This window comes from Phascolarctos cinereus, unplaced genomic scaffold (genome assembly GCF_003287225.1).
Source record: "Phascolarctos cinereus isolate Bilbo 61053 unplaced genomic scaffold, phaCin_HiC Scaffold_4;HRSCAF=312, whole genome shotgun sequence".
Classification (NCBI taxonomy): Eukaryota; Metazoa; Chordata; class Mammalia; order Diprotodontia; family Phascolarctidae; genus Phascolarctos; species Phascolarctos cinereus.
In genome coordinates, this window is record NW_027555847.1 from 234,573,621 (window position 1) to 234,596,480 (window position 22,860).

The 22,860-nt window shown below is 35.1% G+C and overlaps 1 protein-coding gene across 1 annotated transcript in view; it reads left to right on the plus strand.

Annotated features, from left to right (window-relative positions):
• Positions 1-22,860, plus strand: part of LOC110223863 (aldehyde dehydrogenase 1A1-like) — a 48,190-nt gene that overhangs the window by 8,117 nt on the left and 17,213 nt on the right. Inside the window, exons 2-8 of the mRNA XM_021009570.2 lie at positions 3,413-3,517; positions 9,393-9,533; positions 11,957-12,086; positions 16,167-16,228; positions 17,374-17,502; positions 19,285-19,398; positions 21,823-21,925. Coding sequence (XP_020865229.1) covers positions 3,413-3,517; positions 9,393-9,533; positions 11,957-12,086; positions 16,167-16,228; positions 17,374-17,502; positions 19,285-19,398; positions 21,823-21,925 — 784 coding nt within the window. The remainder of the gene's footprint in view (positions 1-3,412; positions 3,518-9,392; positions 9,534-11,956; positions 12,087-16,166; positions 16,229-17,373; positions 17,503-19,284; positions 19,399-21,822; positions 21,926-22,860) is intronic.

A 22,860-nucleotide genomic window follows, 5' to 3' on the forward strand; every position in this document is an offset into this window, starting at 1 on the left:
GAAGTACAGTAGAAAATGAGTGGGGATTTGGAATCAAGAGACTTGGGTTCAAATACTGTGTCTCTCATTTAATATATGTATGACCTTAAGAAAGTAAATTTACTTCTCTGGGTCTCAGGTGCTTTATCTCCATAGTAAAGAAGCTGGGTTAGATGACCTCTAAAGTGCCTTCTAGTACTGACTCTTTGATATGTAAAGTAGGAATGCTACTAATTGACTAAATTTGTTTTCCTGGATTGTTTAGGGTCAAATGTACAATGATGATAAGTAAACACTAATGACACCTATAATGATGCTTAATAGTTTACAAAGTGTTTTTGTCACAGTAGCCCTGTACAAAGCAGTAAAGATGGCACTTAAGCTTGCTTTGGTTCTAAATCTGTGATCCACAAAGTGAGCATGACCCTAATGAACCCTACTTACAACAGTAACACATTAAATATAGTGTGAAAATGTTTCCTTCACTGCAGTACTCGTGAAGGCATTGGACTAGATCGCCCCAAGGGTCTCTTCTAGCTTTGTCTGTAATCCTATGATATATACATTAAGCTGAATTTAAAACCTCTACACATGACTGTTGAAATGTTGAGAGGTGAAAATCAGATGTGGGATGAGTTAACTGTGCTCCCTTTGCAAAATCTGAAAATTATACTTCCCCATATCTGAAATTGTTCCTCAGGAGACTTTGAACCTTCCCCATAACAAATACAACCAAATTGAAGACAAAATAAATAGCCCTGTTTGATGGAAGGTGAGATTTGCTGGGGAAGAGAGGGGAAGAGTACATTTTAAAAGTCTACTAAAAGTTTTTCTTGTCCTCCACGGTGTGTTTAAACCCTAATTCTAATAACAGCTGGTATTTGCAGAGCCTTTTCAGCTTTGCAAACCATGTTACTTGCATTATCTCTTTCAATCCCTATGACAACCTTTCACAATAGACACTATAGGTATTACAATAGACTACAAATAAGGAAACAGAGGCTTGAAGAGGGTAAGAGACATGCCTATGCTTCACGGCTAAAAATGATAAATATCAGATTCCAAGTTGGCCCTTCCTGACTTTAGGTCTAGATTGATTTCCACAACCACTTCTCTAAGAGGTTGCCTTGCCAGGCTATACTTGGGAAGTAGAAAGAGCATTGCTCTTGCAATCAACCATCCTGAGTTTGTATCAGAGGCAGGAATACTTACATGTATGTCTGTATGTATATATATGTATGTGTGTATGGATACACACACACACACACACACATATTTCTGCTACTAGCAGAACATAAGGACAAACTGATTAAAGTTTTGGATCATCTGGCACTATCAATAGATAAGTGCCAGTTTTTCAGAGTTTGTGTCAAGTATATAGTTTATATAGTATTCCAACCAGGTATAAGCACTGATACAGGAAATATAGAAGTGCTTTCAGTCATATCCACAGAATCTTTGAAGTTAAAGGATAGTTTCTAAAGGATTTGGCAGTTAATAATACAAATATGTTAAGAATTATACTGCTATCATTAAACTTCCTTTGTGAATATATATTTTAGGAGACATATAAACAGAAATATAAGAAATTCAAAGCTTTTGGGAAATTAATGGATAGAAAAATGTGAAAAACCTAATCTCCTGCCTTCTACATGTACCAGGGCTGCCTAGGAGAGCAAAGCAAGTCTTTTGTCCTTCATGCATATTCCAGCCTGGAAGAGGTGAGAGTTATCCTATACTAAGAGAGTGATGGTCAAAGGCCAATTGCACTTGCCAGTAGAAGTTTCACAGAAAACGAGGCTCATAACCCCATCACAAATTGGGAATTCTTTGCTTTGAAGTTGACTGTCACTGAAAAGTTCAAAGATCAAAGGCTGTAACAATGGAGTAATATTCCAAGTGTTGCCTGCTAATAATTGATTGATTTAAATTTTGACTAGTGCCAAGTTGGATGCTGCATAGGAGAGGTGGGTACCTATACAAGCCAACAGTGACTTCAACATACATTACAAGCCAGAAAAGACTAGTGTTCACGCATATACACTATCCTAAATGCCACGTAAAAAAGAAATTGTGCTGATTCTTAAAGAAGTTGTGAAGACTATACATGGTAACCAAGGAAATGTACTATGAGTAAGTATGAAGTTATTGAAAGCAGAGGGTATGTGAACCATATATGTGAATGTTGTTACAATGAACCACTCTTCCTGGCCTCAGTTGTAAGGAGACGGCTGGAAGCAACATCAGATGCTTGATGAAGGACTGGGGGAATGATATAGCCAAAAAAGCAAGGAAGTTATGCTAAAGGTCTCAAATTCCAGTCACTTCAAAGTACCATTCTATCCAAACAATGGCAGATGTTGGAACTGTACAATAGAATACTGGACTGGACTATGAGTGATTCCCCTAATGGTAGCAGAAAACAGTTGGTTCTACCTAGAGCATATCACTCTATAACCATGAAAGCCTTACATAATGACTTTGAATATATGGGTCAAGAGAGGACCTGGAATTTACTGGTGAGATCTCTCCCTCACTATCTTCTTCCTAAAGTGGAGCTGAAACTTGCAGTGCAAACATGATGCCCAGGGAATCAGTAGAAGGATAGACTGTCAGTGGAGATCAAAATCATTTTGAAGGCACTTTGAGGTAGGATGCTTAGGTAGCATAAATTAATATGCAGGAGAGATTTTTAAGTAGAGAGAAATCAATAGCCTAATCAAATCAATAAATCAAATAAATCAAAATGAATGAATCAAAAGACTCTAAACATAGTAAAATAAATTTGAAAGCCAAGAATCCAGGAACAAATGGATATATTATCATATGTACTACATAGGTCCTCTTTTTGATTATCTCACAAAGTACGCATTGTTCTCCCTTGTCTAACATACTCTTCAATTTATTTTTGAGTGAGAATTTCCCCTCACCCACCACCACTACCTGCTCACAAATATGCACACATGTTTGTGTGTTTGTTTATGTGGGGATATCTATCTTGTGTTCCTCTTCCCAGTATTCTAAAACCAAATCACTCATCCTATGATTAAGAATATAAAATAAAGTAAAACGATATGCCATTATCCATGTGACTTCCACACTACACAACCTAATCTTGCAACAACTTATGAGAACTGAGTTAAGTCACTATTTTAGGAAACTTCATTTCACCATTATAAGTCTTGCCTACATTTTTAATGACATTTGCAAAGATTATGGTATGGTTCACATTTTTATGTGTCTAAAATAAACTAAAGGTGGACATGGGAATTGCAGAATTGTAGCATCTTGGAGTTAAAAGGATAGAAAAGTGATGCCATTGAGATATGTGAATAAGATGTTTTGAGTGTTTCATGCTTAATCATTGTTGGAAACTTTCCAAGGCTAATTCACTGTGTATGTAAGCTTGATTTTCTTTTGCATTTTCCAATAGATATTTATAAACAATGAATGGCATAATTCAGTGAGTGGCAAGAAATTCCCAGTCATTAACCCTGCTACTGAAGAAAAAATTTGTGATGTGGAAGAAGGAGATAAGGTGAGTTTTCTCACATGAGAGTTATTTGGAAATCTTACTTTCTCACATTCTCTTTTTTTAAAAAAAATTATTTATTTTTAACATTTTAAAAATTAATTTCTCTCTCCCTCTCTAGCCCCATGCCCATCAATTGAGAAGGCAAATGCCAAAAGACAGTCCCTGCATTCAAGAAACTTTTCTGTCTAATGGGAGGAGATTACATGCAAACAATTATGTACCCAAACTATAAATAAAGCTAAATTATAAAGAATCAACAAGAAGGTATCAGAATTAAGAGGACTTGGGAAAGACTTCTTACAGAAGTTGAAATTTTAGTTGAGACTTGAAGGAAGCCAGGGAAGCCAGGAGGCTAACATGAAGAGGGAGAGTATTCCAAGCATTGAGGGCATCCACTGAATTATGTCTGGAGTCTAGAAATGAAGTGTCTTAATTAAGGAAAAAGCAGTAGTCAGAGGCAAAACAAACTTTTGAGAAAGGACAGGGTAAAAAAAAAAGAGAGAGGATAAATAGTAATATCAATGGAAAACCAAAAGTTTGGTGAGGGGTCCATATGGAGAGGGAAAATGATGAGTTCAACTGCCAGTAGACTGAATTTGACATACCCACAGTATATTTGGGTCAACATCTGTCATGGAACTGAATATTCATTTTTGTGACTTTTGGTGTATTTTTAGTTAATAAGCTTTCTATATAGCTATAGATATCACCATATGAACAAAATTAAGATAACAGACGATTCCTAGGAAACAATACCTTGCTTTCCATTGTCTTTTTGTATTTCTACCATATAAAATAGCATCAATGCAAATCACAACCCCTTCATGACTTAGTAGACTGCCTTTGTAAGCCAATAAGGTTAATCAATAGAGTAAACATTCAGATCATGGCTATCTCTGAAATTAGTGTGGCTAGTCATTGGACAGCACATATATATAGCATCTATAAATCTATTCATATTTTAAGCCTTTGCAGCTTGTAAGAACTGCCCAAATTTGTTCTGCTTTGGCATTACATTAAAAAACCGTATTCTCCATGAGATAATGAATCATTGGAATGAGATTGTACTAGTGGATTGATAGCTATAGTTGAAATAAGCAGCTAGAAATTGTTTTGGATTGGTAGCAGAATGAAAATAGTTGGAAAAATGGACAAATACTGCAAATATTGACTTTAGCCTTCAAAACAGAAATTGTACGAAGTGTAGGTTGAGTACCTTGAGCATAGGAAGAAAAATGTAAAATGAATAGAAATTGTGGTGATTCATTAGTATTGTATATTACTTTTTTAAGACCAGCTGCTGAATTACAGCTGTTCAGAAAGTCAGCAACATAATTGATGAAAAGTCCAGGTCCCCTTACTGTCCTGTCCTTGTTTAGCCACCATTTAATTATTCTATTTTATTACTTGGTATATTTACAATTGTTATATTATCTCCATCTGACTTCTTATATTTTCCTCCTCCAAGAATAAAGATAATTATTCATTTTATATTATCTTTGCCCTAATTGCCTAGGCAGCTTAATTGTACAGTGGATAAAGCTCAGGTCTTGGAATCAAGAAGACCTGAATTCTAATCCTGCCTCAGACACTTACTCATTGCTGTGTGACCCTGGGCAAATCCCTTTACCACCAAAAGAAGGGGTACAGGAGATGAGAGGCCATGGGGACTGTGTTCTCAAAGTCACATCCACAAGAAATAGCTTCATGTTTTTAGCAGGAAAGTCAGGAATCTACTACGGTACCACAGCTTATCCAGTAAGCTGGCATTCCACAAAGACTGTTTACTCATAATTGACTGAAGGCTTAATGAAGGCAAGAGATAGATCATGCAAGTTTCTTAATTTCTAGTCAAATCTACATCCATTTGGTTGTGTTGACTTTTGTGGAGATTAAGTATTTACTACATTCAAGTCACTTTGGTAGAATGGGAGTACAAAGCACTGTGTCTGGCACATAGAAAATAATAACAAAAACTCATTATTTGACAAAAACTACTTGGAAAACTGAAAAACAGTACTGCAGAAATTAGGTATAGACCAACATCTCATACCATATATCATGGTAAGTTCAAAATGAGTATATGATTAATACATAAAGGGTGATGTCATAAGCAAAATAGGAGAGCATGGAATAGTTTGTTTGTCAGATCTACAGATAAGGGAAGAATTTAGGACCAAAGAAAGTATAGAGAGAATTAGAAAAATGTAAAATAGATAATTTTGATTAATAAAGTCAAAAAGTTTTTGCACAAACTAAACCACTGCAACCAAAATTGAAAGCAAAGCAGAACATAGGAGAAGGGGGGATTTTGCAACAAATGTTCTCTAATAATTTTAATCTTCTTGTACAAAATAACTAATATGGAAATGTTTTACATGATTGTCATGTGTAAACTATCGGATTGCTTACTGTCTCAGTGAGGGGAAAGGAAAGGGAAGGAGGAAGGAATAGAATTTGGGACTCAAAACTTTTTAAAAAATTTAAACATTATTTTAACATGTAATTGAAGGGAAATAAAATATATTTTAAAAAGAAAAAAATAAAATGACAGCAACATTTGAAAAAAGAAAAACAGCTAGAACATAAATAAATGTATGAGGAAAAAAAGAATTATTGGAATAACTGAAAACCATGTTTAAAAAAAAGTACCTAGACAACATATTTTAAGGAATTATAAAAGAAAACTGCACTGATATCTTAGAAGCAGAGAGCAAAATAAAAATAGAAAGAATTCACTGATCATATTCTGAAAAAAATCCCAAATATGAAAACTTCAATGAGTGTTATATCTAAATTCCATAGTTCCCAGGTCACAGATAAAATAATGCAAGCAGCCAGAAAGAGATCATTCAAATACCATAGAGCTACCATCAGAATTACACAGTATTTAGCAGATACTAAAAGAGCAGAGGGTTTGCAAAGGAGCTGCTATTACAAACTGGAAAAACCTACTCAGCAAAACTGAATAGAATCCTTCAGGGGGAAAAAATGGGCATATAATGAAATAGAGGACTTTCAAACATTATTGACATTAAAAACCAGAGATAAATAGAAAATCTGACATTCAAAGACAAGAATCGAAAGAAGCTTTAAAAAAAGGGTAGCATAGGGGCAGCTAGGTGGTGCAGTGAATGAGGCTCTGGCCTGGGAGATAGGAGGACCTGTGTTCAAATCCAGCCCCAGACACTTAACACTTACTAGCGGGGTGACCCTGAGCAAGTCACTTAACCCTGATCACTTCACCAAAAAGCAAAAATTAAAAAAAAGGAAGCATAAGAGAGAAATCATAAGAGGTTCAACAAGATTAAAGTGTTTACGTTGCCATATGGTAGGATGGCACATGTAAGTCCTAAGAATTTTGTCCTTATTAGGAGAATTAGAAGGAGTCTATGTAGACAGAGGGCACAGGTGTGAGCTGATTCTGTTGAGAGGTTTGTAAAAAATAAATGAAGGACTAAGAAAGAGGTTTTCACTGGAAGAAGTAGGAAGGGGAAGGAAGAATGGGAAAATTATCTCATATAAAATTGGTGCTCAAGGAAGAGCTTCTACACTGGAGGGAAAAATGCATATGCCCCACTCAAACTTCACTCTCAACTCAACCAGTTTCAAGGGGGAAGAATACACACACACACACACACACACACACACACACACACACACACACACGTATAGTACTACATATGTATATAAAGTATATATGCATATAGTATACAGTAATACAAGATACAGTATATAGTAGTACTACATATATATACACACACACCAACCACATATTTACAGTATCATATATAGTAGTATAGATATAGCATATAGCAGTAAAATATATATGCCATATATTTATAGTACCATAAACAGTAGTATATATTATAATACTATATATGTATATGATGTATATTATATGTACTGTAGCACTATATATAGTCATATATAACACTACATTATTATAGTATGTGATATATGCTACATACTACTATATATGAGACATATATATATATATATATATACACCATACATGGTGGGTGGGTGTGTGTGTGTGTGTGTGTGTGTGTGTGTGTGTGTATATATATAGTATATATTTAGGTGTATATGTATATTTATATGTATGTATACATAAATTTATGAATATATACTTATATAAACACACAAACTTAGTTGAGTACAGAAATCTATTTTAACCAATAGGTAAAGAGGAGGGGATGGGGAAAATACAAAGAACGAAAGTGGATTAAAGGAAGTAGTGGTCAGAAGTGAAAAGAAAGGAAGTAGTGGTCAGAAGCAAAAAGACATTTGAGGAGAAACAGGGTATTAAAAAAAGAGAGGGAGAAGAATAAATGGAAGAAAATAGGAGAGAGGGAAATACGTAGTTCATAATTATAACTGAGAAAGGGATGAACTCATCCATGTAACTGAAGTGGATAGCAAAATGGATTGGAAACCAGAATCCAACACTGTGGTGGTTACAAGAAACACACTTGAAACAGAAAAATAAACACAGTTAAATAAAGGCTGGAGTAGAATCTATTATGCTTCAGCTGAGGTTTAAAAAGAAAGGGCAAGGGTAGCAATCTTGATTTCAGTCAACACAAAAGCAAAAAAAAAAGATAATTAAAAGAGATAATTGAGAAACTGCATTTTGATAAAAAGATACCATAGATAATAAAGTCATAACATTACTAAATATGTGTGGACCAAATAACATGACATTCAGATTCTTTACAGAAAAGTTGAATGAGTTACAGAAGGAAATATGCAACAAAACTGCACTAATGGAAGACCTCAAATTTCCCCTCTCAGAGGCACATAAATTTAACCATGAAGTAAATAAGAAAGAAGTTAAGTAGATGAATAGAATTTTAGAAAAAGTTAGATATGACAGACACCTAGGGAAAATTGACAGGGAATAGAAAGCAGCATACCTTTTTTCCCCCAGCTATACATGCACAGTTAATGTACTTTAACAAAAGTTGACCATGTAAATCTCACAAACAACTGGAGAAAAATGGAAATATTCAATGAACTCTTTTCAGACCACAATGCATTAAAATTATATTTAATAAATGATCTTGGAATAATAGATCAAAAATTAATTGGAAAATAAATAATCTAATACTAAAGAAACAGTGGGTCAAAGAACACATCATATAAACAATCAATAATTTCATTAAAGATAATGACAACAATGAGATCACATACCAAAATTTGTAGAATGAACAAAGGTGAGCCATGCCTTAGTGGTTTAGGGAAGCCTGGTGTTCCATTCTATGCAAATAGTTCTGTAGGGGGAAAATATCAATGCTAAAAACCTTTCCCCCTAAAATATTAAAAATAAAATTACATATTTATCAAAAAAGCAAAAAGTTTTGAGTAAGGGATAATCACAACATGTGTCATGAAATGAGACCTGCATTTGAAACCAGAAGACTTGGATTCAAACCCCAGCTGTCCCATTGTGTAATATGGGCAAGTCTCTTCAATACTCTGGGTTTCCCTATTCGTTTCTGGTAAAATGTGAAAGTTGGGCTAGATACTCTTTCAAGTTCCATTCCAGATTCGCAACATATTAACCTTACAATATTGGTAAATTTTTCACATAAATATAAGATTGCGATGTTAAAAGTTCCCTCCCAGGTCAAATTCTGTGATCCTGTGATTTGAAATTATGTAAATCAATACCTAGAAAATATGAAAATCAGTGAAAATAGACATAATGTTTGCTCTTTCTCTATGAAATTTCCTCCAATGTTCTCTTGTCTGAGTGGTGTTCATACCTCACCATCATATGAATTCTACTACTGTATGTTGTTCCATGGCCAACTTACATTGGGAAATAACTCAAGTATTCTTCCTCTAAACCTGGCTTTCTTGGACTTTTTAGGAGGATGTGGACAAGGCCGTGAAAGCAGCAAGGGAGGCTTTTCAGCTTGGGTCCCCATGGCGGACAATGGATGCTTCAGAGAGAGGACGGCTCCTGAACAAACTGGCTGATTTAATGGAAAGGGACCGCCTGCTTTTGGCTGTAAGTTTGCGCCAGATAAAGAAAGGGATTGGTAAAGGTCTCAATCATGTTCATTATCGTGAGCTGGTTTTGTTTGCAATGATGATATCTTGTGTGTGTGTGTGTGTGTGTGTGTGTGTGTGTGTGCACATATATATACACACACACATACATGTGTGTATACACATATACATGTATGTATGAATGTATGTATGGAGAGAGAGAGAGAGAGAGAGAGAGAGAGAGAGATTATAAGGACTACCTTTTGAGAAAGTATTTCTCCTCTCTCCCTCTGTTGAAAGAAATCTTACTGACAGCTCCTTTTATAAGTAGTAGTACTACTAGTAGTAGCAGTAGTAGTGGTGGTGGCAGTAGTAGTAGTTGTAATTAATAATAATAACAACTCAATATTTATATGGCACCTTTAAATGATTATAAAGCACTTAATCAGTTAATTGGAACAGATCTGGAGAGCATCTAGTTTAGCTCACCTATAATTTAAAAAATATCATCTAGGTTTTGATTGAAGACCTCCAAAAAAGGGGAAACCACCACTCCCAAGGCAGCCCATTCCATACCTGGATATCTTTAATCTTCTAAGGAAGATCACGTCTTCATATTAAGTCTAAAATTGCCTTGTTGAAACTTCTGCTATTTATGCATAGTTCTATGATCTATGACCAAGCAGAAAAACAAGTCAAGTCCCTTTTCCATGTTGCTTTCCTTTAAATATTTTAAATCTTTTTGGCTGCCACATTAAAGAGCTGGCATAGATTGAACTTTCATCCTACTGGAAGGTCACAGATTTTGTTCAGAAGAACCGGTATCTAGCGCTTCTATACCCTTTATACCTTTTATGTGTGAAGCTGATTCTTTGAGCCCTTGTCTGTAACAATACTCTTTCTGTTTCTGCCTCTGTTGCTCATCATCAAAGTGTTCTCCATTATGCTCTCCTTTCATTCAAGAATTTGCTCATATAGGCATTTCTTCTTAAACTGACACACCCCTTTATACCCCTTTTGCCTGTATTCTTTCTTTGGAAAAAGATTCCATTCTACAAGCATATTTTTGCTATTTACCTCATTTTGAGCCAAGGCTCATTAATGTCTATCAAATCAAATTTGCCTCCTTACATTAAACTCTCCTGTGCAACTTCATTCTTTCTCATACATTGTACATGTTTGATGCTATGGGTTGTAGAAGCTCGAAGCTATAGGTTCTACCACTTGCTGTTTTCTCAGATTTTGTGTCTTTGAATTTTGGGGTAACCACTACCACTCCCATTAGCTACAGTGTAGCTACTCAACATGACAGCATTAGCTTGGCAAACAGTTTTGTCCCTCCTTTCTTTTCAGTCATAAAATGCTTGATTAAATTTGCGTTATGTAAATAGTATCAGTATTATTTCCCCCTCTTTGAGAATGAGTTGCCACAGAGAACCGAGCACATTTTATATAGAATAGCAAACCTAGCTAGTATTCAAGACTTCATCATTTTGAAAATTATGAGCCTTCAGAATATAAATTATTCATTCTAACAACTGACGTCTTGTCAGTGTTATCACTGACTATCAAATGTCTATTATGTGCAAACCACTGTACTTAGTAGGGGAAAAGATACAATAATACTGTAATTAAGACAGTCCATTTCTATATCAAGTTTATAATCTACTGGCAGTTGGGTAGGAAGGGGAGAGAATGTGCCACATATATTAATTTTCCTTACTGATTCCTATTGCTCACCAACTGCCTTTCAGGGATCCCACAGTATGGTTCCACCCCAAGCCCCACCACTGCCTTGTCTAATACTGCTCTGTTCTATGTATTCTCCTTTTAATTTGTGAAGAGTAAAATATCACCTGACGAATACTTTAGCATATTTCAGAGCATGACGGAAATCCCTAAAGATATATTTTCAGGAGTAATAACAGCAAAAATATGTTATTTCTTCAGTAGGAGGAGCTCCTGGTCTGCTAACTCCTAATATCCTACATAAGATAATTTTGGAGATATATAGGCTAATTCCTAATATCCTACTTATGACTTATTTTGGAGAGAGGCCATAAGCATGTAGAGCTTTAAGTGGCATTCCCAGAGTCACCCTACTAGCAGGTATTAGAAGAAACAGTGAGGGGTGGCTAGGTGGCACAGTGGATAGAGCACCGGCCCTGAAGTCAGGAGAACCTGAGTTCAAATCTGGCCTCAGACCAAACACTTGACACTTACTAGCTGTGTGACCCTGGGCAAGTTGCTTAACCCCAATCGCTTAATTAATTAATTTTTAAAAATAGAAGAAATGGTGAAACCCAGGTCTTCCTGACTCCAAACCTATCTACTACTCTTCCCTCCTTCATTATACCAGATTGTTGCCTGAAATAGAATTAATCTAATACTTTGTTTTAATAGTGTATGAAACTCAGTTTGGGACCTGATCTTTTTTTTCAGACAATGGAATCACTGAATGGTGGAAAAATCTTTGCCCATGCCTATCTGATGGACTTAGGTTTGTCTGTGAATGCTATACGCTACAATGCAAGCTGGGCCGATAAGATTCAAGGTCGTACAATCCCAATTGGTAAGTAAATTTGAGAAGCACTTTTTTTTTTGATGAGGCAATCAGGGTTAAGTGACTTGCCCAGGGTCACACAGCTAGTAAGTGTCAAGTGTCTGGGGTCAGTTTTTAACTCAGGTCCTCCTGACTCCAAGGCTGGAGCTCTATCCACTATGCCAACTAGCTGCCCCAAGTAGCACTTTTTAAAAATGCATATTAACACTTTGTGCTAGAATTATTTTTAATATTCTCTACCACTCTTTCCTTCTTTATGCTAGTCTCTCTTCCTTTGCATTAGTCTCAGATAGACTTGGGAATCTCCTTGCCAAAGCCAACTTTTCTACTTGTATACAATATCCTCTTCACTCCCATAATCTCCAGCAGATCACATTCCACAGTCATCCTCCCTCTTCCTTGAATCTTGAATTTTTGCCTTTAAGCAGGCTCCAGTTTTGCTTATCCTTAATACACTTTCACCACATCCTTCCATCTCCTCAAGTTATCACCCTTGATCTCTCACCCTTTCTCAGCCAAACTCCTTGAAAACAAAACAAAACAAAAAAACTAAGAAACAACTTTACAGTTAGTTGCCTCCACTTCCTCTCCTTTTCCTACTCAACCATTCACAGTCTTCTTTCCACTCTCATCACTCAACTGCTGGTGTTCTTAATTACCACATCTGATATTCTTTTCTGAGCCCTAATCCTTCTCAACCCATTTGCTGTGTTTCACATGTTAACCGTCCTTTCCTCCTGGATACTCTCTCCCCTCTAAGTTTTTCAGACACTACTCTCTCCTGCTTTGACTCCAACCATCTGACTATTTCTTCTTTTTCCAAAAATATGAATAGTATTTTATTTTTCCAAATACATGTAAAGATAATTTTAAACATTCATTTTTATAAGATTTTGACTTCCAAATTTCCCTCCCTCCCTTCTTCCCTCTTTTCCCTCCCCAAGATAACAAGCAATCTGATATAGGTTATCTATGTGTAATATGTAAAACACATTTCCATATCAGTGACTATTTCTCCTCAGTCTCTGTGCTGACTTACCTATATCCCATCTTCTAACTGTGGGTGTTCCATAAAGTTCTTTCTGATGCTTCTTCTCTTCTCCCTTCATATTCTCTTTTAGTAACTTCTTCAAGTTTCTATGGGTTGAACCCTTGTCTCTAAATAGATAATTCCTCTTTTTTATATCTAGCCACAATCTATCCCCTGAACTTCAGTTTCACATCCTCAATCACCTTCTGGACATTTCAAACTGGGTATTGTAGAGATATCTTAAGGATAACATTTCAAAAATTGAATGTATAATCTTTGCTGCTAAACTCTTTTAGTTTCCAGACTTTAATGCACCATCCTCCTTGCACTGCATCATATTCATTGACTTGGACTTCTCACCCTACACACCCAATCTGTGTCCAAGTCTTGCCATTCCTATTTTTATGACAACCTTCCTATCCAATACCTTCTCTACACTCACACAAATGTTGATTTGGTAGGCTATCATCTCCTCTTGGCAAGATTATGAAAACAGCCTCTTAGTTGGTCTACCTTTCTCAAATATTTTCTCACTCCAGTCCCATTGCTGCCAAAATGATTTTCTTTAAGTACAAATCTGACTGCGTGACTCTTCTATTCAACCAGTTCTGATGGCTTCCTAGTTCCTTAAGGATCAAATATAAATTCATCTATTTTGCATTTAATGTCCTGGGCTCAACTTGTCTTTCCAGTTACATGGGACCTTACTCCCCCTCCTACATACACTCTATGTTGCAATTAAACTGATCTTCTTTGCTACCCATACATGATACTCCATACCCCTCTACATGCTTTGGTAATGGCTTTCTCCTATTCTTCTAGTGCATTCCCTCCTTACCTTTTTTTCACACAGAGTCCCCTTCTTCTTTTAAGATGCAGTTCAAGCTTCTGGAGAAAGCCTTTCCCATGCTCCCTAATTTTGTATCCTCTCCTCCAAGTTATCTCGTATTTACTACTTTACATACATCTTTATTATTATGTATAATCTTGTAATTTCTATATTATATATCTTTTTGATTTATTAATTTTACATTTATACTGAATACATTTTTATATGTACTTGTCTCCCTCACCTGAATGCAAGCTTATCACAAGTAGCCTTCTTTGTATGTGTATACCAGGCTCCTAGTACAATGCTTAACACAAAACAATGCTTAATAAAATTTTGTGGTGATTTGTTGATTAATAATGAAGAATTTCTATTGCAAAAATCTGTTAATATTTATTACTTGCCATTCAAAAGCTCAGCAAAATTATGTCATTAACAGACTTAAGAAATATTTTTTAAAAAATATATACAATATGAAATACACTAAAGTAAAATAATTACTGAAAAGAATAAAATTTAACACACATACACCTATGTTTAGATCAGACATTTCAAAGCTTATATTTAATGTTATTTCTCATTTGGGGGGGGTTCTTTTGTTTTTAATCTGCCATGAGATATTACGCTCATATACTAGGTAATAGTTAGCTGATGTATTTTCAATACTCCAAAAATATATAGGTACAACCACCTGCCCCAGCCTTACTTTGTACCATTCATTTAAACTTTTGATGAAAGTTGTTGACTCAGAAAGAGATAAAAATGAATCTATAACTTTGTAGCTTCAAGTCTCAGATTGGAGATGGGAAAGAACGCATTTGGGGTTTTTTTGTTTTGTGTTTTTTAATGGGCAATGCAGGTAATGTTATGGAATGATAAATACTTAGATATCTGAAAAACAAAAATTGTTAGTGTAACTCAGTTCAGCTAGAGTTCAGAAAAGAAGAAATTTAAATGACATACTTGTCTAAAATTACTTACTAAGTGAAGGAGAGGCAGAGTTTGAGCATAAAGGTTGGGAAATAAGCTGTTAGTCTAAAATCTGCTTATAAAGAGCAAATGAAGGAAAGTTGTCCTGAAGACATGCTCTACTTCCAGCATAGAGGACTGCCTTCACTTTCCAGTTTAATGAGTCTGATAGTTGAAGATTTGGTGGAAATTTTCTATCTTTAAGCTTCCCCAAGGATTTAAAATAACCTTAGCAATCCTGAAACTCTCTAAAAACTAATAAAGAAGCTGAGCCAAGGTGAACCACAGATATGAGATGGGGATTGGGCAGGTCAGAGGCAATGAAATACAGAATAGGAATGACGAGAGAGTAAGGAAATAGTACCATACAGACATGGGAATTTTGGGGGGGATCTAGTTTTTATTTTGATAAAGTGCAAGAAGGAATAAAGTACACAAATGGATTGAAATGAATTAATATTGAAAAGCAACAAACTTTTATTAAGCATCAACTATATGTAAGGTCATTGCTTTGTTATTTTCTAGGGAAATATAAACATGATTATTTTTAATTAGCAGGAAAGACAAAATTGAATCTTATGCAAGTAGAATGAAGTCAAATTCGAATTTAAACCAGAAGGCTTTGGGTAGGGAGAAGAGAGAAAAAGAAGATGAGGGAATGTTTGTGACTTTCTGTTTTTATTATTTAAATCGTTTAGGACAGACAACTCATGAAGGTGGTACCACCAGCCAAGGATATCAAGCATGACCATTTTAGGAATCCTGAACACTCTTTTGCTGTTAAATCCTTTGTATACTACAACTCCAGGATGGCCTTTTGCCTTGCTCCCTGCCTACACGCCACCTCCACATACATGCCATTCTCTGTTATTTTGCAATTGATTTTCTGGATATCTTTAGAAACATGTTTCAGAATGTTTGAGAGGTTGGATAACACCACCTTTTGAATCTCTTCCAACACCTGTGTAGTTGTTCTGACATGACTTTGACGCAGGACTTGAATCACATCAAAATACTATGCTATATAATAATGGTCACTAAAATTAAAAAAATAAACTCATATTTGTAGTAGTAAGAATTTAAATGTCCTATTGATAAAAATAAGATGATATTACCATACACTATTACGCCATGCAATATTATAAAAAACCCTTTTTCTATATGTAAAATATTTGCCTTTGTTTCTGCTAGTTATTTCAGAACAATATTTGTCTGATATATTATATTTTGGGATTTCCTTGTTTATTTTGGTTTATTTCAGATGGAAAGTTTTTCTCATATACAAGACATGAACCTATTGGTGTTTGTGGCCAAATCCTTCCTGTAAGTTGCTTCCACTTATAAGATTTTGAAAATATTCATTTGTTTAAAATTCCTTTAAGCAAGAGTCCATTATTTCCTGAGATTTCCTTTAAGCCAAAGAAATGTCATTCGGATGTTGCAAGATTTGCACTTTCCATTTAGATAGATAGATAGATAGATAGATAGATAGATAGATAGATAGATAGATGATAAGATAAATGAATGAAATTTTAAATAAATATATATGCATTTTATTGACATTTAATTTATTTACTGATATTTATTTTAGTGAAATTTTTTATATTTAAATTAATTTTTAAAAATATTTTGATAATTTTATATTATTGGTATTTAATTGATAAATAAATAAGTATAATACCATATGTACTTCACTGACCTCTATAATTCCAACAACCTAGTTGATCTGCTGGATTGTTTCTAATATTTGAAACCCAATATAATAATTTGAAAACAATAAAAAGTGACCAAGAGAACAAGAAGTATTTCAGCCTTTAATCACTTATTGTCACACTGAGAATTTGGTTCCTACTCCATGAAACATTATTCTTTTGGCAAAAGATATCATTCATAAGAACACAAATTAAAGGGCCAAACTTGTCCTTCCTTCCCAGCCCCACACTCAGCAGTTGTTTTTTTTTTCCTAAAAATTCTTTTTAAATATATGCGAGATGCCATCGAACTCATACTCATTTAAAAATCTATAAGATCACAAGTTGGGTTGGTACTACTGTAGTTATTACTATTTAATATTTGGGAAATGTTGAATGTGTAGGAAATATAGTGACTGAAATTCAGTTCATTCTTTTAATACTTCACAAATCCATGATTTCTTTCTTCTTTCTTTCTTAATCTTCTTTCTTTAATCTTAATAATATTCTCACAATCTAAATATTCTTCCTAAGTTGTTTTGAGAGTTGGTAGCCACTCCTCTGATTAGCCTCTGCAAACATAACTATCTTGGTCTTTAGATGACATGTAACTTATCACCTAAAATCAAAAGGCATTTAGCTGGATAGAACCTTCTAGAACTTCTGTTGCACTGCTCACAGTTGCTTCATGTTACCATGAGGCATCAGCATGTGGGTTTTATGGAAAATATGATTCATTATTAATGAAGAAATCAATGTTTATCTATTGCTTTATAGTGGAATTTCCCTTTGGTTGCGCTAGTTTTGAAAATGGCACCTGCCCTTTGCTGTGGAAACACTGTGGTTGTCAAACCAGCAGAGCAGACTCCACTCACTGCTCTTTATCTAGCATCATTAGTTAAAGAGGTAAGTTTGCTAAGTCACAATGTGCTCTCTAACAATCTACTACATGAAAAATTGGAGTACTGCCCTCACAAAGAAGCATTCTGCTGATCTAAATTCCTTGCCCCGCACTATGTGAAGGGCACCACTACTTAATCTAACTGTACATTGGCCAATGGGCCCTGTCCATTGTGAGAAAACATTAAAATCCTTGACACAGACTTCAGAAAATCTGCATAAATATATCCCAGGATGAAATATTTGCATGAAATCATATAGAACGAGGAGTAGACCCAAGAGAATGTTTTATACAGTAACACCAACATGGTTTTAAGAATGACTTTGAGCAATTAAGTCGTTTTGACTATTATAAAAACACAAATTAAAAATAAGGGAGACATGAAAAAACAAGCTGTCTGGACCCAGAGAAAGAAATGATAAATAGAAGTATGTATAAAACAATTTTATGTGTGTGTGTGTGTGTGTGTGTATGTGTGTGTATGTGTGTGTATATTGTGTCTAACGATGAACATCTCTAGGGCAGAAGGAGGAGGAAAAAAAGGGAAAAAAAAAGAAATTTGCCTGACAGCTTTGTTGTATGTCTGGAGGGAATAGCAAGTTGTACATGACAGATTTGCAGTTTCATGTGCAATCGTCTCTTTTTTTTTGTACTATGTTACAGAAATGTTCGCTTTGTTCCATGAATCGAAAATAAAATAAATCTGTTATACAAATATAGACACACACATACGTGTGTCTATATGTTTATATGTATGTTTGTGTATATGTATATGTGTGTGCATATGTATACAAAAATGTACACATACATACACACATACATATCCCAGCATAAAGAGGTATCAGAAAGAAAGTTCTCTATGCCTAAATGTCTCAGAAATACATTTTAATTCCTCATGTTGATTATTTTTCTGTTTAAAAAATTTAGGCAGCATCATATTTACATTCCCAATACATCTTGTTTTAGTTTGTTTGAATTGCATGTGGTTTTGAATAACCCTCAATGGTTACCATCCTCTCTACACACAGACCCTATTTTATTACTCTTCAGTATTCCAAGAACATAATTTTCTGGGTGTAGAAGCTATCTCCCACTGACATAGATCTTGCTTACAATACAAAAATTAGTTGAAAGTCTTGAGAGTTGCTGCAGCTGAAAAATATGACACCTTGCAACCAACAAGGCCCAAACTTAGGCTGATTGTTGGACATAGTACCAGTTTTATCACTGGTCTGGTTTCAAAGCCTTGCTAGCTCAGTAGGCCCTTCCAGGGCATATACTTTGAGCCAGATAACAAAATTCAGGTCTTCTCTCTAAAATCTTATTCTAATACCTCATAATGATGCAAACACATTTAAGGATGAGAATGTTCCTTCCTCTCAAGAACTCTAAGAGCTGAATTGGGTTCTTCAGTGGTTATTCTTAATGTTGTAATCTAAAAGAATTATGGGAATTAAATTAGACATCATGATGAGGCCTTAGAAAAAGAACCAAGGGGAGTAATAGATAGAGAGATAGAGGATGGAGAGATAGAAGAAATATGTACATACCATTCATGACTCCCTTTTCTTTCTATCATGGTTACTATTATCTCTACTCTATCCCTTCCTGAAAAAGGGAAGTGAAAACCAAAATATTTTATCGAGAATGTCTTAAGAACACACCAAAGATTTCTGTCATGATGAATGAATGAATGAATGAATGAATGAATGAATGAAAGAAATCATGCTTGGAGAAAGATTGATTTTTTTACCTTCTGTTCTTCTTTTACCTCATGAATTCTTTAGGCAGGATTTCCTCCAGGAGTAGTAAATATTGTGCCCGGTTACGGACCCACGGCTGGAGCAGCCATTTCTTCTCACATGGATGTAGATAAAGTGTCCTTCACAGGATCCACAGAGGTAAGACAAGTTAAATATGAAGGCATTCCCACTGGTTAGTTTATATAGCCATGTGGGGGTCAAGTTCTATTTAAATTACATTTATATCTAATGCCATCAAACACGGTTTAGAGGGAAGAAATTTAGAGAGAGAAAAGTCTTCAATTTAATTCAACAGGTCTTCATTAAATACCTTCTATTTGCAGAGCACTGTGCTAGGTGTGAGAATGTAAGCCCCACTGAAGGCAAGAGTTCTCTCTCTGCTTTTGGTATGGTATCTAGCAGAAACATTAGCAGAGAGTAGGTATTAAATAACTGCCGTTTGATTGATTGACGGAGGTTTTGTTATTTACCCTCTTCACACCTATCAGACTGCTGTTCCTTACTGTGTTTGACATAGATAAACATCAAAGCAAGCTTGAATTATATGAGCACACACCAACTGACAGGGTGAGGAAGGCCAAGATGGGTCACATTGATGAGTCACAAGTGGATATATAAGAACTGACTGTGCTTGTAAGCAAGACAAATGTGAGAAATGCTGAATTATTAGGTACCCACATAAGTGCAAAAAAAACAAAACAAAACATAGGAAAGGTGCTGAATGGCTAACTAATTAAGGGCAGAGTGACATAGGTAATGATGACTACTGTGATGGAAACACAAATCAAGCCTTGGAAGTTTTAAATGACTCCTCTCTATTTGGGTTATTATTTCACAGGATCAAAGCTGAATGGTATGGCAGGGTTAATAAGGTCTTACATACCTATGGTGCTTTAGAGATTACAAAGCACTTTTCTTATAGCAGCCCTGTGAAGAATAGCACAGGCCTTGAAATCAGAAATTTTGGATTCAAATCCAGGTTTTGTCATTAACTAACTACATATTCAGCAAATCTCAATCTCTCAGTGTCTCAGTTTCCTCTTCTGTATAATAAAGGGCTTGGACTAAGTAAACTTTAAAGTGCCTTCCAATTCCAATACTCTGTGAGTTGGGTAGGAAAGGCTGAGGGAGCACAGGGAGAGAGAGAGATACATGCATATAAGTACATATGTTAAGAAAAAGAGATCACAAGTATATGCCATTCCCATCAACATCCACCACAGTAATGCGTCCATCTTAATGGTTTTTAAGTAAAATAACCATTCAGATGGACTCCACACCAAGGTAAATCTTTTTCTAGGTTCACAGAACACAGTTGAATTAAAACTCTAAATTAGTTTTAATGTGACAAAAGAAAACACAGGGAGATTCAAATATCATGTTGTAATTTATGACAGCAATCAGGAAGTTACATGTTTTCATTGATCCATTATTCTATTGGTGTTGGTAGTTCCTTGATTAATAGAACTTATAACCCCTTGATGCCTTCTCATTCTAAATAATCCCTGTCCATTTTCTCCATAGAGGGTGTACAAAAAGAACTGGAGGACTTTCATTTATAATTTTAGTATCTTCTGAGTACTCATATACCAAATGGAAATTCTAGCTATAGTCTCTTATTCTTGTTACCTGACCACCTCCTTTTCTGATCACACCTGAGCTCAGTTTAATCTTTCATACTTCCAAGAGATCATTGTTGATCATGTTCTATAGCCCACTTATATAAGCCTCATGTCTTTCTACTGCCCTTTGTACTGTTAGTAATTACAATTCTTTTGAGAATATTGATAATCAACAGATTATTTTAGCAGTAAAATAGCTGGAATTGCTGAAAGTATTGCACATTTCTCCAACTGCAATGCAGCCTGATTCTACGTCTAACTCATTGTCCATCTAGAGCAACCGCTAAAGTTTTACATATAGTCAGACTTATTTGACCTGCTACTCACCCAACTGTGATGTAAAATGGGCAACATACATTTGTCACCCACTTTGATTTTTCACTATTAATGGACAATTACCATACAAAATAAAAGCTAGCACTTCATAAGCATTCACTCATTTTTTTCCAGTTAGTTAAATTTAAATGTTTTACTAAAATACAATATTTGGCATCAAATGGTATTTTAGGAGCTCTCTATATTCTTATGCTAAAGTTTAGTTTGGAGAACAACTTGCCAAATATTAGCTATTGTAACAGAAACTGATTTGGGGGAATTGTTATGCAGCAAGATAAAATACAGAGACTTCTGAATGTAAGCAAAAGGCATCTCCAAATGCTTCCTTCCAGTTTTCCTTCTCAATAGTGTGTTAGTTAAAAGGAGATTGAGATAGTGAACCTAAAGAACAAAGGAGATCATAGAATCACACAACTTTCCAATGGGAAAGGATGCTAGAAACCATTTGGTCCAGATTCCCATCTGAGCAAATACAAAGACAAACAAACGATATAAATGAGGGAACATCGCGAGAAATACAGGACTTAGAAATTCAAGAACTATGGATGAGAGCCAAGCAACTTTCCCTACTGGGAACCAACTTCCTCTTTCTGTTCTCTTTCAGGTTGGCCTGCTAATTAAACAGGCTGCTGGGAAGAGCAACCTGAAGAGAGTTACACTGGAACTGGGAGGAAAGAGTCCTTGCATTGTATTTGCTGATGCTGACTGTTAGTATGATTAATGCTTTTTTCTCTCACTTTTACCATGTCTCAGAGCAATGTTTGACCAATATCCTGCAATGTGCTAAATCATTTCTAACTAGATTCCCGGGATGAGACTTTTTTTTTAAAATCAACAAGCCCTTTCTGTTTGCAAAGTACTTTGCTAGGTTCTAGAGACACAAAAGACAAAAACCAAAGCAGTTGCTCCTTTCCAGGGGCTTACATTTTACCTGAGTTTGTATTAGAATAAAACAAACAAACAAAAACTCCACTATCTTTACTTTTGGAAGATAACCAACACACTAAAAAACTCTGAATTATGCTTTTAGACCTTATCATATCAACAGGAAGGCTAAGCTCAGATGCAGAGGATATATGGACTTTGGAGATGGTACTATAACATCTACTTCCTGACATTTTTACTGCATAACTTTTTCAGATGATACTGTCCTTGCATTTTCTGTGCCACATTAAGAGATGTTTGCTTTTAAAAGTCTTTTTTCCCTACAAGTTAATTCAGAAGGATTTTAAGGAGGTGAGAAAATTCCATCAAGCTAAAGGAAACTGAGTACTTAGGCCGTTGTAATAAAGATGATGATAAAAATAACAATAAAATCTAGCATATACATATATGCATGTATGAACATATTTCTGTGTATGTGTAAAGACTGGGAAAGTGATTTACAAATAGTATCTCATTTCATTCTCACAACATTCCTGGGAAGTAGATGACATTATTATCCCCATTTTACAGTTGAAGAGACTGAGTTTGTGTAACCTGCCAAAGATCACATAACTAGTGTCAGAGGCTAAATTTGAATTCAGATTTTCTTGACTTTAGACTCTATCCACTATAAAATTTAGTGGCCTCTAACTTATCAAAGGATAACATGGGAAGTCTCCTAAACTGAACACTATAAAGATTAAATTATCCTTTTAGC